This window comes from Hippopotamus amphibius, chromosome 6 (assembly GCF_030028045.1).
Source record: "Hippopotamus amphibius kiboko isolate mHipAmp2 chromosome 6, mHipAmp2.hap2, whole genome shotgun sequence".
Taxonomy (NCBI): Eukaryota; Metazoa; Chordata; class Mammalia; order Artiodactyla; family Hippopotamidae; genus Hippopotamus; species Hippopotamus amphibius.
In genome coordinates, this window is record NC_080191.1 from 142,560,550 (window position 1) to 142,576,842 (window position 16,293).

Sequence of the window (16,293 nt, forward strand, 5' to 3'; positions counted from 1 at the left end):
GTGTGTAGATGGGTTGTGAGAATTGGGAATGTGAATCCTGTTCTCTATGTCATAAGGTATATAAACTTGATTAATAAATAATATTAACATGACAACATCCAAGGCATAGCAGCAATATTGTACCTGGGAAGTAAGGTGGATAATTTAGCTCTGTATTTCTGCATTGATTAGTAGTTGTCCCACTTATAAAACTTGATGGTTCATTCATATCCTTAAAAAGAGAAAGAAAAGTAAAAAGAAAAAAAAAAAACAACAAAAAACCAAATTTAGGGCATATCTTCTCAAAAGAACTAATTCAGAGACCCAATAAATTAAAGTAGGATATCTGAATAATAGCACTTTACTATTATTAAAAAGCAAAAATATAAGGCATCTCAACAATAGTAAAGAATTTAGTTTCACTCAGTCTTTCTTAACTTTTTACAACTCACGTCTCCTTTTGAAAAACATAAAATGTCCTATTTTTCTCTGTAGGTAAAATCTACATATAAAAGTGAATTATTTTATATGTTTCTAGACATAAAACTAAGTTATAATAGTGTATATTTCCTCATGTCTTTCCCTCCACTTCTGCCCTAGAGACTTGTATCAATTTTTTTTTAAAACCACAAGATATAGTATACAAACACAGAAAACTTCAAAGAGTATTTCTATTGAGTACACATTTCAGAATTTTAGTAGTCATATATAAAGGGACCATCCTATAAACATATAAATCAGTTGCCATTTAAAGGTGATTCCTCCACCATAAAAAGGTTATCTTTTCTGGATCAAGATATAATTATTGGGAATATATTTAATGGAATGCCTTATAGTACATAACTTTATTCATAAAATAAACCTGATTTCCCATTAATTAAAAAAAAACTATCTTTATACAATTTCACATCCTCAAGGCTTGTACATAACAGCACCTGTATGTTTCTTTAATTGAAGAAGTAAGTAAATTAATGCATACAATTTGAAAAATCAGCAGAGTAGAAATGTCACCTCCAAAAAACTAGAGAAGTATTAATTAAAAATCTCCTGTATTAAATATTTACTTGTAATAAAGTAAACTCTTTTTCTGCTATCTGAAAATTATGTTAAAAATCTTATTACCAACATTTTAAAGTTATACCAAGAACCAGGATATTGTCTAGAAGATGATTTTGCCACATGTGTAAGAGTTTATGACTTCTTACACCAAAGGCTGACAGTTGAATGTGGGATTTATTACTACATTGAATGAAAATAAAATAAATATTTATAAGCACTTACAAGTCATTAAAGAGACTATTTTGATTTCTTGGTCAGGTTGAAAATATTCAACTTTAATATTCAGGAAAAAGCAACTAAATACTTAAACTGAATTGTTAAAACTGCATTTTAGCTGTCCTTTGCACAAGAAAGTTCTGTGAAAAAATGAGCGAGCTAATTTCATAAAGAATATTTTGTTAACATTATTAGAATCTAGTAAGAATTTTGCATATCAATATACAATAAATAACTTAAAATATAAATTTCTCAAAATTTACTTACAATCCACAAGCCATCAAACTTCATCTGGTTATTGTAGAAATCTATAATTTCCCTTGCCCACCACTCTGCTGTGGAATTCCTAAAGAAATCTGGAAAAGCTACATGAGCTCTGTAAGCCTATAAAAACAAAATTTAGACCCACATGTAGATAGTCATAAGAGAGACCATGTGTGTCAGTCAGACATTTATCTGTCACAAGTTGTGCACAAGATATAGTGAAGGCAGCCTGATCTCAACTTGAATGAATGTGTATGATTTTCCTCGAACCACTCAAGCCTATTGTGTTCTTAAATCTAAACTGAGTTTCTTATAGACAGCATATACAAAATTTACAAACTGTTAGCTAGACTAAAAAAAAAGAGAAAGTTAAATAAATAAAATCAGATATGGAAGATGAGAATTACAACTGATGCCACAGAAATAGAAAGGATCATAAGAGACCATGATAAATAATTATAAAACAGATTGGATAACCTAGAAGAAATGGACACATTTCTAGTTTCACACAACGTAACAATATCTGATGACTAGAGATGCAAATATCCTCAACAAAATATTGGCAAATCACATTCAATAGCATGTTAAAAGGATAGAATACCATGAATAAGTGGGATTTTTCCCTGTGTGGCAATGATTATTTAACATAAGTAATTAATCACATACAGCACATCAACAGAATGAATGATAAAAATCACATGGTCATATCAATAAACAAAGCAGAAAATCTATTTGACAAAATTCAACATTCTTTCATGATAAAAACTCAACAAACTAGGAGTAGAAAGAAACTACCTCAGCATGATAAAGGCCCTATAATAAATGCCCACAGCTAATATCATACTCATTCAGAAAAAAACTTTCATTCTTTTAGTTCAGATCAGAAAGAAAGCAAGGATGCTCACTCTTGCCACTTCTATTTAACATAGTCCTTGCAGTCCTAGCCAGAATAACTAGGAATAAATAAGGGGGGAAAAGAGCATCCTAATCAGAAAGGAAGAAGTGAAACTGTCCCTGTTTGTAGATGATGTAATCTTATATGTAGAAATCTCTAAAGGACACACACACACACACACAACTATTAGAACTAATAAATAAATTCAGTAAAGTTGTAGGATACAAAATCAACATGCAAAAATCTGTTACGTCTCTATACACTAATAATAAACAATTTGGAAGGAAAATTAGGAAAATAATCCCAATTACAATAGCAACAAAGAATAAAATACTTAGGAACAAAATTGACTAAGAAGATGAAAGATTTGTACACTGAAAACTACAAAAAATTACTGAAAGATATTGAGGAAGAAACAGACAGAAATAACCCATGTTCATGGATTGAAATAACTAATAACCAATGTCCTTAAGATAAACCTTAAGGACATTATGTTGAGTGAAACCAGCCATTTATAGAAGGACAACTACTGCATGATTCCACTTACATGAGGTATCTAAAATAGTCAAACTCATAAAATCTTGAGAGTTGAATGGTAGTTTCCAGGGGGTAATTGGGAGTTGCTACTCAACAGTCAGAAAGTGTCAGTTATGCGAGATGAATAAATTATAGTGATCTGCTGTATAAATTGTCCCTAGAGTGAAGGATGCTGTATTTTAAACTTAAGATTTTAAGCGTAAGTGTCATGTTAAGCATTCTTATTACAATAAAATAAAATTTCAAAAAAGAATTATTGCTTGGATTAAGTAAAATAAAATGTAAAATTGTTTAACAGAGTGACTAAAACACATTGGTATTTTTAAGAAAAATTTGATTTAATATGATCTGATAGAATTTGAAAATATGCCATCACTTTTTAAAGGAAAGTATTCAAACTGAATTATTAATCAAAGTGGTCATTAAATCCAAGTGTTGAATTTCTTTTAGTTATATTATTAATCAATACAAAACTTACATTAACAGCTTCATCTTCAGTTAGACTTTCATCTATTGTTACATTGGGCAAATCTGGCCAAACCTACAAAGAGAGAAGAATTGGGAAACCAGTTCAAAATAAATTCAGTGTGGTATGACTGTTGTTGGAGATATAATAGAGTTTTAGAAGCATATTATAGACTCAAGATCCCCAGATCAGTAATTCCTTCAATTACTTTTTTCAGTTTGTTTTGGTATGTGTATCATTTGCAAACTATTTCCATTTTCCACATTAATCTCCTCTTTAGTATGGCAAATAAGAAAAAGAATACTAACCTTTGTGTAGGTAGAGATTTTGAAAACAATGCATGTAACCAAAAGGTCTGGTCAAGAATTAATATGAAAAGTATATACTAAATTAAATTTAATGTCATACATTAAAGTTGTTTCTACAATTACTCCAGGATTAAAATCTAAAAACAAAAAGTATATTTTTATATGAAAGGAATTGAAGATCTGAGTTGGATGATGCCATGCTGAGGAAAATACCTTCTTGGTTTTCAGTTAGTACTAAATTCTCCTCTCCCCCATACCCTAGCCCTTGCCTCTTGGCCTACCAATGTTTCCATCTACCCCAACCACCAACATGAAACAGAGCCCAAATTCAATCATGCCAAAAGCTCTGGTATTTAAATCTACATTGTAGAAGTTAGAAAGTCCCATATAAAGATGTAAATAATCCCCAGAGAGGTAATTACATACAAGGAATTAATTGTTGATAGAGAACAGTGCTTGAAAGGTAGAAATCTGAGAAAAAGTATAGAATGAGAAAAAACAGAATGAAAAGAAAGTAAGAAGAAAAACATCCCTTTCTATAGCCAATACTCTATATTTGCATGTTTCTTAAAACATGATTTTTCACTGTTTATCACAGAATTTTTTCTATTTTACTTTAATCTTCATATTTTGAAATATTTTCAGACTTATAGAAAAGTCATAAATATTATACCTAGTGTTTTTCTATACCCTTCACTGTGCTTCCCCTAATATTAACATATTTTTAACCACTGTATAATTATCAAAATTAAGAAATTAACATTAATAGAATATTATAAACTAATCTATAGGCCATGTTCAAATTTCACCACTTTTATCAGTAATAATATATTTTTGGTCCAAGATCTAAAAATGCTCCCACATTGCATTTAATTATATCTCCCATTATGGGATTTTTTTTTCATTCTAGTTATAACTAACGGATTTTTTCCTTTACTGTTTATGTATAAGCCAAATCAGGATGTTTTCTATAATGTATTAATATACCCAAGTCTGAATATTATTCCTTAAATGAGATACAATGAATTATATTCCCTGTTCAAGTCAGGAATATAAGTATAACTTTTACAGAAATTGTTTATTTTATCAATGAGATGTTTTTAAGAGAAGTACAAACATTTAAATGACCCATGTAGTATAGAATAATGAATAACCATCTTATTAATGGTAGTTTTATAATAAAACACAGGAGATACCAAGAAATACAAGACAATTTTAAGATGAATAGTATTTGGATATATGACATATGAATTCTTTCTCTATTTCTAATAATTTGGTTTGAACTTAAAGAGTATCTATTATTTTATTTATGAGCTGTTAAATCATTACATCTGTCCCTCTGAATATGTTATTAACAGTGGCTTAATTAAATAGAAACTTTCAATGAAATAGCATTTTTATGCTTATTTTATATCAAGATTTCAATTCAGTACCTTTGCCCAACAAATATCATTGGTGTTAGGCCATTTGACAAAGACATCTTTCTCCTGTCCTCTTTCAAAGGCAGGGTAAGGCTTTGTTTCATTTCCTGAAATTGCCGGATCCTAAAATTGAAATGAAATATGAACAGGTAACTATGGTATAAAAGAATAACCACTTGGGTAGCTGTTATGAAATATTATAATTTTCCATTATTAAATTACCATTATATTGTATTTTCACATGGACTGACAAAAGGACTGATGATATAAACTTTTGTGTTCTAGTTACAGTCTCCTAAATTCCATAGAAGGAAAATTTAAGAACTTTTGAAAATGTATTAGCTATGATTTCAAGTAAGATTACCAGTGTTTTTTGTTTTATTTCTCCAGTGGGATTTCTGGCTACCTAGCTTGCTTTCTATAAGATAGTGATGAAATATTCTCCTCACTGAATCACTAACTTGAAGGCAAATTTTTAAACATGTGAAGCATAAGAAGCAGTCCTAGAGACTGATTTGAGAATTATATAGGAAGAGAAAATTCATCATCACTTTGTGATAGTATCTATAAATTGAGGACAGTTTGTAGCTTGGGTGATCACTAGAAAACAGCCTGCCTTGACTCCCAGCTTTGTTTAGTCTTAGGACTCTGTGCATACACCTAAGAATGAAGGTAGCCTGTGGCCGCCCATGTAAATGAAATGAAGTATTAAAGAAGGAAAGTTTTAAATTTGGGAGTACAATCCAAAGTTATATACTTCATATCTTGAAACACCTTTTCCCTCCCTCATTCAGGAGAGAAATCTTAACAAAATCAAGATAATAAGGCTCAGAATATAAAATATAAATACTGACCAGTATAATAATGTATCGCATTCCCTCAGTTCTTATTTTGTCAACAAACTGAGGAAGGTCATGGAATTCTTCATCAATAGTAAAGTCTAGTTGCCTTTCCATGTAATCAATGTCTGTGTATTGAACATCCTGAAAGATGAGAATTGTAGTGGGGCAAGAATCAATAGAGTGAGTTCGTCACATTCTATTATACTTATGAAAGTAACAGCAATATGAAAGTTTCAATGCCTGAGAGAATTAATCAGGTAATGCAATGTTCAAGAAATAAAAGTAGCATGTATAGATGCAAAATAAAAGCAGCATGTATAGATGCAAAAGCATGTATGGATGCAAGTTCATATAAATGCTCTGTTTTGTTAACAGTTCATTAAATAGTAATTTTGATTTAGAAGTAAAAATCCTTTCAAATCAGTATCTTTTGTTATGTTATTCCCAAAGGAAATAGGAAGACACAGGAGTAAAGGAGTTATGAGGCTATAAAATTATATTAAATGGCAATTTGGAACTTTGTACAATATACAGAAAGAGGTATTGCTCCATTTCTGGAAACAAAGAAAATATGAGGTAATTTTAAATAATTCTAATGTTGCCAAAGGGGAAGAAAGAATTATTAGTAAATCCATCAATTATTATAAAATTATTCTTTTATTATTCACCAAGTCATAATAGCCCAAGCTGAAATAAGCAAAATATTGTTTACAAGTACATACTTACAAACATATTTAAACTAATAAATGCTTTAATTATAACATGAAATCTTTAATCCAGACCTAAATAACATTTTTAAAAATCACTTTCTGTTAATAGACAATTTCTTCTTCTAGGTGTTATAAAAAATATGGCTAACATAGTAGACCTAAAAATTAAAAAAAACTCCCTTTTAAAAATTTTTTTCAATTGCATATTGCTACATCATCAACCTATACAATTAATTTCTGCATAATGTATTCAGGAACCATATATTGGATTCTACTATATGTACTGATGTTTTATAAATGAGATCCTTCTAATTCTTCTTAGAATGAGTTCTTATATACCAAGCGTTCTAGATTTCAATGTTTAAATGTTATCAGAAGGATCTCTGAGATTCCTTAATCTTGTTAAAAAATAAAAATCACAGGAACTGATTATTTCTGAATACTTAATATTCAGTTTCCCGAACATTGAGGGAAAAGGATATTTTGCAAGCCCTCTAATTCTGTATTCTAATATGACAACCATCAACTGTTCCATGGCGACAATCATTGTTTCGCCTCCAACTCTTTTTCTGTAATTTGTCACATCAGTTGATGAAATAAGTTTCTATGGACTCTTACTCTCATCTAAAGAGAAGAAAAGAAATGTGTCTGACTACCTATGAGACTCAAAGTTTCTGAGAGATAAGCAAGTGCATAGTGACTTGGTTAGTACAACTCACAACCAGGGAACTGGTGAAAAAGCAGGAAAAGAAATGGTATTATCCCTTTTCCTTTATCCACCTGATAAAGGCAATTAATAAAATCTCACATCCAATTCATCTGGTGCTATTAACAACCTAAGCATCGATTTTTGCCAAACATTTAAAATAACTTTAAAGTATATAAGTGTTTAATTATTTCACCCTGCTTTTATAGGTGACATATACAATACTGTTTTAGAAGTCGATATACATACATAGGGGATCTGAGCAGCCACCATGTCATTATATACTTGTTCAACTTGTGAAGTATTTCTGTACCCATAACGACATAACTGGAATCCCAAAGCCCAATAAGGTGGCATGACTGGTTGGCCAATTACCTATGGAAAAAAAAATTATTTGTGAACTAAGAGAACTATTTTATAAAAAAAACTTTATTTTTTTAAAATGTGCAATCATACTTCATGGTATTGCTTTGTTACGACTTCTGGAGATGGGCCCAAAAACATGTAAAAGTCCAAGATTCCTCCAACTGTGTGATATGTTAGAGCAGGAGTTGGCTGAAATGTAACATCTGGAAATCCAAAATATGATTACATTTTATCTATGTTATTATTTTATTAGTCACATAAAATATGATACATTAAAAAATTGTTTTACCCATTGCATTGCTGTTAAGTAAGAGAACTCCATGAGCATGGCTCTCATCTTCCAGAGCCATGTAATAGGGATGAAATCCATACGAATTAAGTTTATACTAAAATTAAAAAGAAACATAATATATATTTAAATAATAATAGCATGTGAATTTTGTCAATGTAATATTTAAATTCACTATAAGATTGAGCTTAGGAACTTAAATGTCCCTTCATTGCACACACAAACTATGACTGAATTAAAATAAACACTTTTTTTAGAAATAAGTTATTTCTTATTTGAACTGTTACTGCATTAAAGAATGTAAATGAATATACAAATGTGTAATACTCACAAATACTGCCACATTAACTTATATAAAAAACCCTTTGGTTTTAGAATAGTTGGGTTTCTTTCTACAGGTTATATGTCTTTATAAATTGGTACTTCTTTTTCAATAATAGAATGTTCTATAAATGACTGAAGTGATCAAAGTACTCAAACTCCTTAAGTACTTAATGTGATGATATATGTTTATACATTTTATGATAATATTTTAAATGATAATATATTGTTTATATACAAAGCATTTAATTTCATTTTCAGCTAGATCTTTTCATTTTTTAGAACAGAAAATCTGTATGTAGGGTCATGAAATTTCTTGTCAAGGTAACAAAACTTATAAGTTGATGATCCCTAATCAAATCGATATCATTTATCCACAATGAACCCCAGTAACTGATTAGCATGTGAAAGAAATTTTATATATTGAGAATTAAGGTTATATTAACCTAATAATGCCAATACTAATGTTGGAGGTTTTTTTTTTTTGGCCCCACTGCATAGCATATGGGGTCTTCCTTCCCCAACCAGGGATGGAACCTGCGCCCCCTGCAGTGGGAGCATGCAATCTTAACCACTGGGCAGTCAGGGAAGTCCCTGAAGGGTTTTAAAGAGGTAAATTTTGGTAAAACATATTCTTTCAAGTGGAATAAATGAAAAACAGCCTTCATAAGTCTGAACTATTGTGATACAAATAAAAGTTGTATGAACACCTAACAAAAAGTGGTTATGACAGTATACACATTTATAAACTCATACTGAATATATCCTTTAAGTACACATCACATGTGAAAGATGGAAATGAGCTAGTATTTTTTTAAATGTATTTTCCATGATATGTTTAGAATAATTATAATTAATATTAATCGTGCAAAGTATTAAATATTCATGAAATGTAGGCCAGTAATAAGATAAAACATTGGGAAAAGTAACATGAGCATATAAAAACATTTTCTAAAGCTATAACTAGCAGTATAATCTCATAAAATGCACAACTGCAGCTTAGGGTAACAAATGAAAAAGTTAGCATCAAATCTTTAACTAAGGAGTAGAAAAAAATCTTAAGGAGAACCCTAGCCAGTTATTTTCTAAAAGCTGAAAGTAAACATGGATTTGGCAGGGAATACTGAATCTGAATGTTCTTTCAATGCAGTTGAGGGGGTAAGGAATTAGATCACAACCTCACTTCTCATTGTAGTCAATGATGCTATCCATTCAGTCATCAACTTTCACCTGTAATTTATGGTGACTTTCTCATTTGTTTTTCAGAAAATCACTCTAGCAGCTTTCAGGATCTCTAGCCCCTTTCATTGCTTCAATATTGAAGTAGGCCTACAAAGAAGTGGCTGGGGTCTGAATTATCATCTTAGTTGCCACTTGGGGTGGTCAAATATTGGTACCTACACCAGGGGGTTGGTCTCTTGTGAACATTCCCCAAGTATGCCAGTTCAGATCTCGCTTAAATGCTGTGTGTTCCACTTCCCCCAAACCATATACATATTCTGATGGCAGGCGTGTAGATATTTGAATGAACTGGTTATTAAAAGCAAATCCAGGAAGGTGAGAATCCCAACTGAAAACAAAAGAAAACAATTTCATTCCTGTACACACATACAAATAGTATCACAAATAAAAATGGTAATTCTTTCTTAGGTGATATGGAAATCAGTAGCATTTTTCTCTATAGGCCTTTTCATATGCAGATGCAAATGAAAATAGATAATTATTCCAATACATTTTTTGGCTAAGTTAAGGAATACCTAAAATATGTTTCATATATTCATAATTGTACCATGGCTATATGTTTGTTTTTAGACATATACTGCTTTCTAAAATAAAATTAATATAAAAATTATAAATAATATATGACCTAGAAGTAATATATGTCCTAGGAATTGAAAGTTCTTCATTTTTCTGTTCCCTTGAAATAATCAGTAAATTTCTACTGTATATAGAATAAAAAGAAATATATCAAAATAAACTGTAAGGTATAATGGATATTTTAATTCCAAACTCTCTTTATTATGAGTCCCAGTCATTTTCTTCTTCTTTTATTTTGTATTTATAAAAACATATGTTTATGAAGAAATCCAGAAGAAATGTGTTACACAGAATGTCATTTGCAAAAAGATAAAAGAAGAAGAAAAGAAATTTGGCAGGGAAAGGAAAAAAGCATTTGGGACATATTCAAATTTTTATATTAATGATTTTGGGAAAGTATTTACTAAATAACGCTTCCTGAATAACAATAAATAATGCCTCTGCACCAGAAATTTTCTACAAAATCATTTAGCTTCTTATCCTTTGGAACAAAACTATTACCATAACAGAATTTTAAAACAATATAAACATACTTTTCTTCATTATTTTTATCCATACTGACATTATCTGAGTACATCGTGACAACATCTTGTAAAGGATAACAGGGTAAGCTTAAATTACGTAGAAGTATCTTGTAATACACTGTAGTTTGTAGAGCTTTTTACTAAAATAAAGTAACATTTTAAAATTTAAATTTATTCATTGAATGTAAAAACATATCTGTATGTATATATCTTAATTTCCTTTCATCAGTTCTTGGTGGAGATAGTATTAACTCTATCAAATTCCAGGACCAAAAAACTTCAATCTTAATAGTTCTAATAAAGTACTTACATAACACATTTCCAATTATTTATTCTGACAACCCTCATCATGCTTTTCAACAGGAGTCTTGGTTTTGGTTCTCAACTTGATTAGAACCATGGATCTGCTATTTAATAATGAAATCCATCACATCCAAAGTGTAAATAAAATTTTACACCTATTGTTAATGATTTGCTAACTTTAGTTTTTAAATGTTAAAATAAGCCAAATTATTTAATACATACATCTAAACCCACTTTTGGTGTGATGACACACTAGCTCAGTGAAGGCTATGAAAATAATTATCTAACTTTGCTTCCTAAGGTAAAATCAAAATATACTTTATATCAAACAATTTAATTGCTTACATAACTCTTCCTGTGCTTCTCCTTCGAATCTGGATGCCAAAAGGATTTTCCTTGATTTCAACATCATAAAGTCTACTTTCATAAGTACTGGTTGGTGTAGTTGGAATGTTTAATGGTACTGGAACTTCATATCTCTTATTTTGGGGATCATAAATCTATTATAGGGAAATTATGAAAACACATATTTTTTGTTCTTATTGCTGACATATTAGGTACATATCATTAAATAATTTAAATAATGGCTCAAACGAGAATATTTAGAATTCTTATAATTCCTAATTTTGTATCTACATAGAATTCCATGTACATACATAGATATGCAATGAAATCAAATAATGTACTGCATTTTACCTGTTTTAATGTTTTATAATTCATTTTTCCATACAATGAGAAACCTTCAAAAAGAGAACTTTTAGAGCTAAATATTCTCTTATATGGACACACAAAATTATTTACCACCTCATGGTTAGACACAGTTGTTTCAATATCTTTGCCATATGTATGATCTTGCAATGAATACTGATGCTAATTTATCTTCATTCATGTCTTTATTTCCTCAGTACATTACTTACAAGTGATAGTATTAGGTCAGAGTATACTAACATTTGTAGGATCCCTGATAATCTATTGGTAAACTGTTTTCCAGAATTAGTGTACTAATTAATATTCTCACTAAAATGTGTACTCTAATACTATCATATGTTAAACTAAAGAGTATTTATTTCACAAATTTCCATTTATTTCCTTGCTGATGAGGATAAACCTTTTCCTAGATGATTATTCAATATTTAGCTTTCCCATTCTTTGTATTTGCCTTTAGTTCCTTTTATTTTTAATGAGTATAAGTATTTTAATATTTTATTCTAAATTTTATTTCTTCTGTTAAATGTCTGTTTATGAGGTCTCAGTATTTTTCTTGATTGTATGAGTTGAAATTGCTTTCCATTTATCATATAAGAGTCAGTACCATTTCTAATAGTATTCTTAATGGATTCCCTTGGAGCTCTTAAGTAAAAAATAATTGCTAAGTGTAACTATTGAAAGAAATTATCTCTTTTATATTTCTTATTGCATTGGCCAGAAAATTCAGATCACCATTTAAGAATAATGGAAACAGTGAGCATCCTATTATGTTTATTTTTTTCTGTTTTGTTTATTTTAATGGGACAACCAACATAGTCCAATTCTGACTTATCAATTTATCAAGAATTTAAATAATTAAAAATCACCACTATATGTTTAACTATTCATAAAGTTAGCAGAAGCGAAAAGCTTCATTTATTGTGCATCTAGCTATGAGCTCTGTAGGCAAAAACGCTTTATTTTATAGAATCAAAATGTCATCAACCCAATTAATAATCATTAACATTACATGAAAAAGCCAAGCACCTAATCTATTTAAAGTCTGTCTTGGGAGGTGAATCATGCATTGAGATAGCTTATATCAAACATACCTTAAACTGCAGCATATCATCTTTGTGATATTTCACCTCCACACGGAGTTGAGATGGGATCAGAAAGTACCTTTATTCGAGCATTTACGGTATTCAGCCAGAGGTCAGATGTTTTACCCACTGATGAGTACTGAGTTGATTGGACTAAATAAGGGTTGTCTTCTTTAGGAAAGTAACACTCAGGTGCTTTGGATCCAAAAGGAGCCTAAAAACGCAATATGTGTTCATTGTCAGAAATTATATGCACTGTAATACTTAAAAAAAAATAAGGTAGACATAACCAAATGTTGTATGATTTACAAATTTTATTGTTTAATACTAAATGAAATTGCTGTCATAATAAAATATGTATTAGGCAACACGACACATCATGTGCTAAAATGTTTAGAATATTTATATTTTGACTCTAAAAGACCAGTAGATCAGAACAAATGTCATAGTTTTTCAATTCAGAATACAGATGGTTGTGTTGTCTCTGAAAATAATTAAGTATATTACTCATAACTTTTGACCCCAAGCTTGTTTGTACACTTCATATTGATTACTGCCTTTTTTTTGTATGTAAAATGACTCTACAACAACCCTCAGAAGGGTATGAATTTAAAGTTCTTTTCTTTTACTTATAATCAAACTATATTATTCCTTATTTCCTGACTGGTCTTTCTTTTGGTTAATTACATCCTGACTAATATTTTAAATAGGAACTGCAGCCAAAGATCAGAGCTAATTGGTTTGTATAGGGGTGGATGCTAAGATCTCAGAAAAAAAATGAAACACTATGGCATTGATGGCTAGTTGTATTACCACAATCCATTCTCCCATCTTTCTTATTTATTAAAATAATATATTGTTGCAAGAAGCAATGTGCCAATCTATATTTCCCAGTCTCTTTAGAGGAAGTTGTATATGACTCTGCCCCTTCCCCCAAACTTCCTTAAAAGAAAAGGGTATAAGCTGATTAAAATAGGATATCCTTTGCTCTTCCACCTTCCAGGCCTGGAATACATATATAATGGCATAATAAAACTTTGGGGATGAAAGACAAATGATAAATAGGGGACACTGATGACATTGAGATACCAGACTATTAGGCCTGGGATTTTTTTCTGTAATAGAAAAATAAATTGTGTCTTGTTTAACCAAATAAGATTTTAGGTCTCTGATACTTTCAGCTTCAAGCAATCCTTAACTGACGGGAATACTTCAGTACTCATTCCAAAGGCATGGAACTGAGGGCCAATGGAACCAGGAAAACAATCAACTTTAAAAAACTGCAAAGTCTGTATATGTCTCCCTCATAGCTATCTTTCTGCACAGTATCACTTCCCCTTTATCATTTTACATGTTCTCATTTATCTTTCTTAGTAGTTTATCAGCATTGCTATTTTTGTAGTTAGGATGAAAATAATCTTGTTGGTTAATTTATGGAAACTGTATAAATCCCATCTAAACCATCCCTTTTCATATAATCTCAATCCCTATGTCCCTTGCTTGCTCTTTTTATACTCAGTTGCAAAACAACGATACTGGGGGAAAAAAACCTATCCTCTTCATTCTCAGTGCCTACAATTGTGTGGCTGAATGTGGCTTGAGAAATGCACACAATACTGCAGACTGCCCTCCCCTTATGTAATCACAAAAGTTAGAATGGGTCCAAAAAATGCAATCATACTGTAATTGCCTCGTTCATTCACGATTATACTGCCCTGGATAATGTTTTCCTTTTTTCTCCAATCACAAAAACCCTCTCTATTCTCATCAACTCCTAATGATTTTCCTTATTATTTCAGTATGAAAAGGAAAGCAATCAGAAGAAAAATCAGAATGAAATACCACAACTACCCACCCACCTCTTTACCTCCTGTTACAAAATACATACTGCCTGTGCTTCCACCTAAGGCTAATCATTTCATTTGTGCACCCAATTCCATGCCTCCTTGCCAACAGACTTCTCCTGCAATTCCCAACTCTCTGTCCTACATCACTAGTATTCCACTCATTATAGGTTATTCTCCGTGGCATAAACCAATTTGATTTCTCCCACCTTAAAAGAAAGAAACTGTCACCTCACTAATTCTCCAATTACTGCTCTATTTTTTATGGTCTCCTTAGAGCAAAATATAAAAGGTTCACCATATTCACTCTTTGTAATTTGTCTCTTCATTCTTATTGGAATCTCATTTCACTCTGACCAGGCTTTTATTCCCAGCATTCCATCAATATTTCTTTTGTAACAGATACCAAAGACTTCCATGCTGCCAAATCTATACGTCAGTTTCCAGTTCTTATCTTACTGATTTATATGCATAATTTGCACAGTTGATAATTTTCTCTATCTTGAAATGCCTTTTAACTTGGCTGACTGGAAGCATCATTTCTTTGTTTTCAATCTAATTCTTTTATAAATTCTTCCTCAGTCTCTTTTCTGGTTCCTTATTATTTCCCTGAGTCTAAACGTTGGATGATTCAGGGTTTAGCTTTTGAACTTTTCCTTTTTCTATTCAAGCTCATTCCTTTGATGATGCCATCTCATCACTTGGCTTTAAACAGTGTATATATTCTGACTCAATTTTATATCTTACCAATGATATAAAATTTTCAGTTTTGCTACATCTCACAATTGGAAAACTGCACTTGGATTTGTATTGAGCATCTCAAACTTAATTCATCTGAAACATAACTCTTCCCCTTCATGTTTGTTTCCCCAGAGTTTTGTCGATCTTTGTTACTATCAACTTTCTTTTTTTCCAGCTGTTTAAACTAAAAACTTGAAGTCATTTTTATTCTTCTCTCATATTCCATATCCAATCAAAGAACAACCCTTTCTGGCTTTATCTTAAAAATATGCACAAAAGTCAAACTCTTATTACTAATTCTACCATTACCACTTTGGCTCAGTCTACCAATATTTTACTTTGATTACTGCAATAGCCTCTTTTCTGGTCTGCCTGTCTTATTCTTCTAACAGTCTGTTCTCAACACAGAAGCCATTATGGTCCCATTAAGATGGAAATTTAATCTTCTCATTTGTCTGTTCAAACCTCTTCAGTAGCATTCTATTTTGGAGTAAAAATCTTAATCCTAAAACCTTAATACTAATTACTTAGACCACTTTTGACATCATCAAAAGTGGTCTACGTAATTGATCTACATTATCTGCTTCCACATGTCTATAATTTCATCTTCTGCTGTTCTTCCCTTTACTCATCCTGCTTCAGACACCAAAAGTTCAGAATTTAAAAAATAAAATAAACATAACAATCCCTTTCTGTAAAAACTTCTGCTATCATTGGCCATCATTGTTCTTGAAAGTTTGACCAAAATTACTGGCAGAAATTGTCACCTCTTAGATACAGTCCATCAACCAATTTCAGAAATTTTAATAACTTAAGATGATGCTTTTGAAATACTACCCCCTACTGGCATAATACCTTGCTCAATTAAGCTAGTCAGCCATAACCAACATCTAA

General features: G+C 30.8%; 1 protein-coding gene across 1 annotated transcript in view; it reads right to left on the minus strand.

Moving 5' to 3' along the window:
• The window catches only part of SI (sucrase-isomaltase), a 77,518-nt gene that overhangs the window by 23,599 nt on the left and 37,626 nt on the right, over nucleotides 1–16,293 (minus strand). The window contains 12 exon segments of the mRNA XM_057738943.1: nucleotides 124–211; nucleotides 1,522–1,638; nucleotides 3,429–3,491; nucleotides 5,158–5,268; nucleotides 6,000–6,128; nucleotides 7,653–7,778; nucleotides 7,860–7,972; nucleotides 8,059–8,155; nucleotides 9,781–9,949; nucleotides 11,370–11,524; nucleotides 12,824–12,872; nucleotides 12,874–13,028. Of these exon segments, the coding sequence (XP_057594926.1) occupies nucleotides 124–211; nucleotides 1,522–1,638; nucleotides 3,429–3,491; nucleotides 5,158–5,268; nucleotides 6,000–6,128; nucleotides 7,653–7,778; nucleotides 7,860–7,972; nucleotides 8,059–8,155; nucleotides 9,781–9,949; nucleotides 11,370–11,524; nucleotides 12,824–12,872; nucleotides 12,874–13,028 (1,372 nt within the window).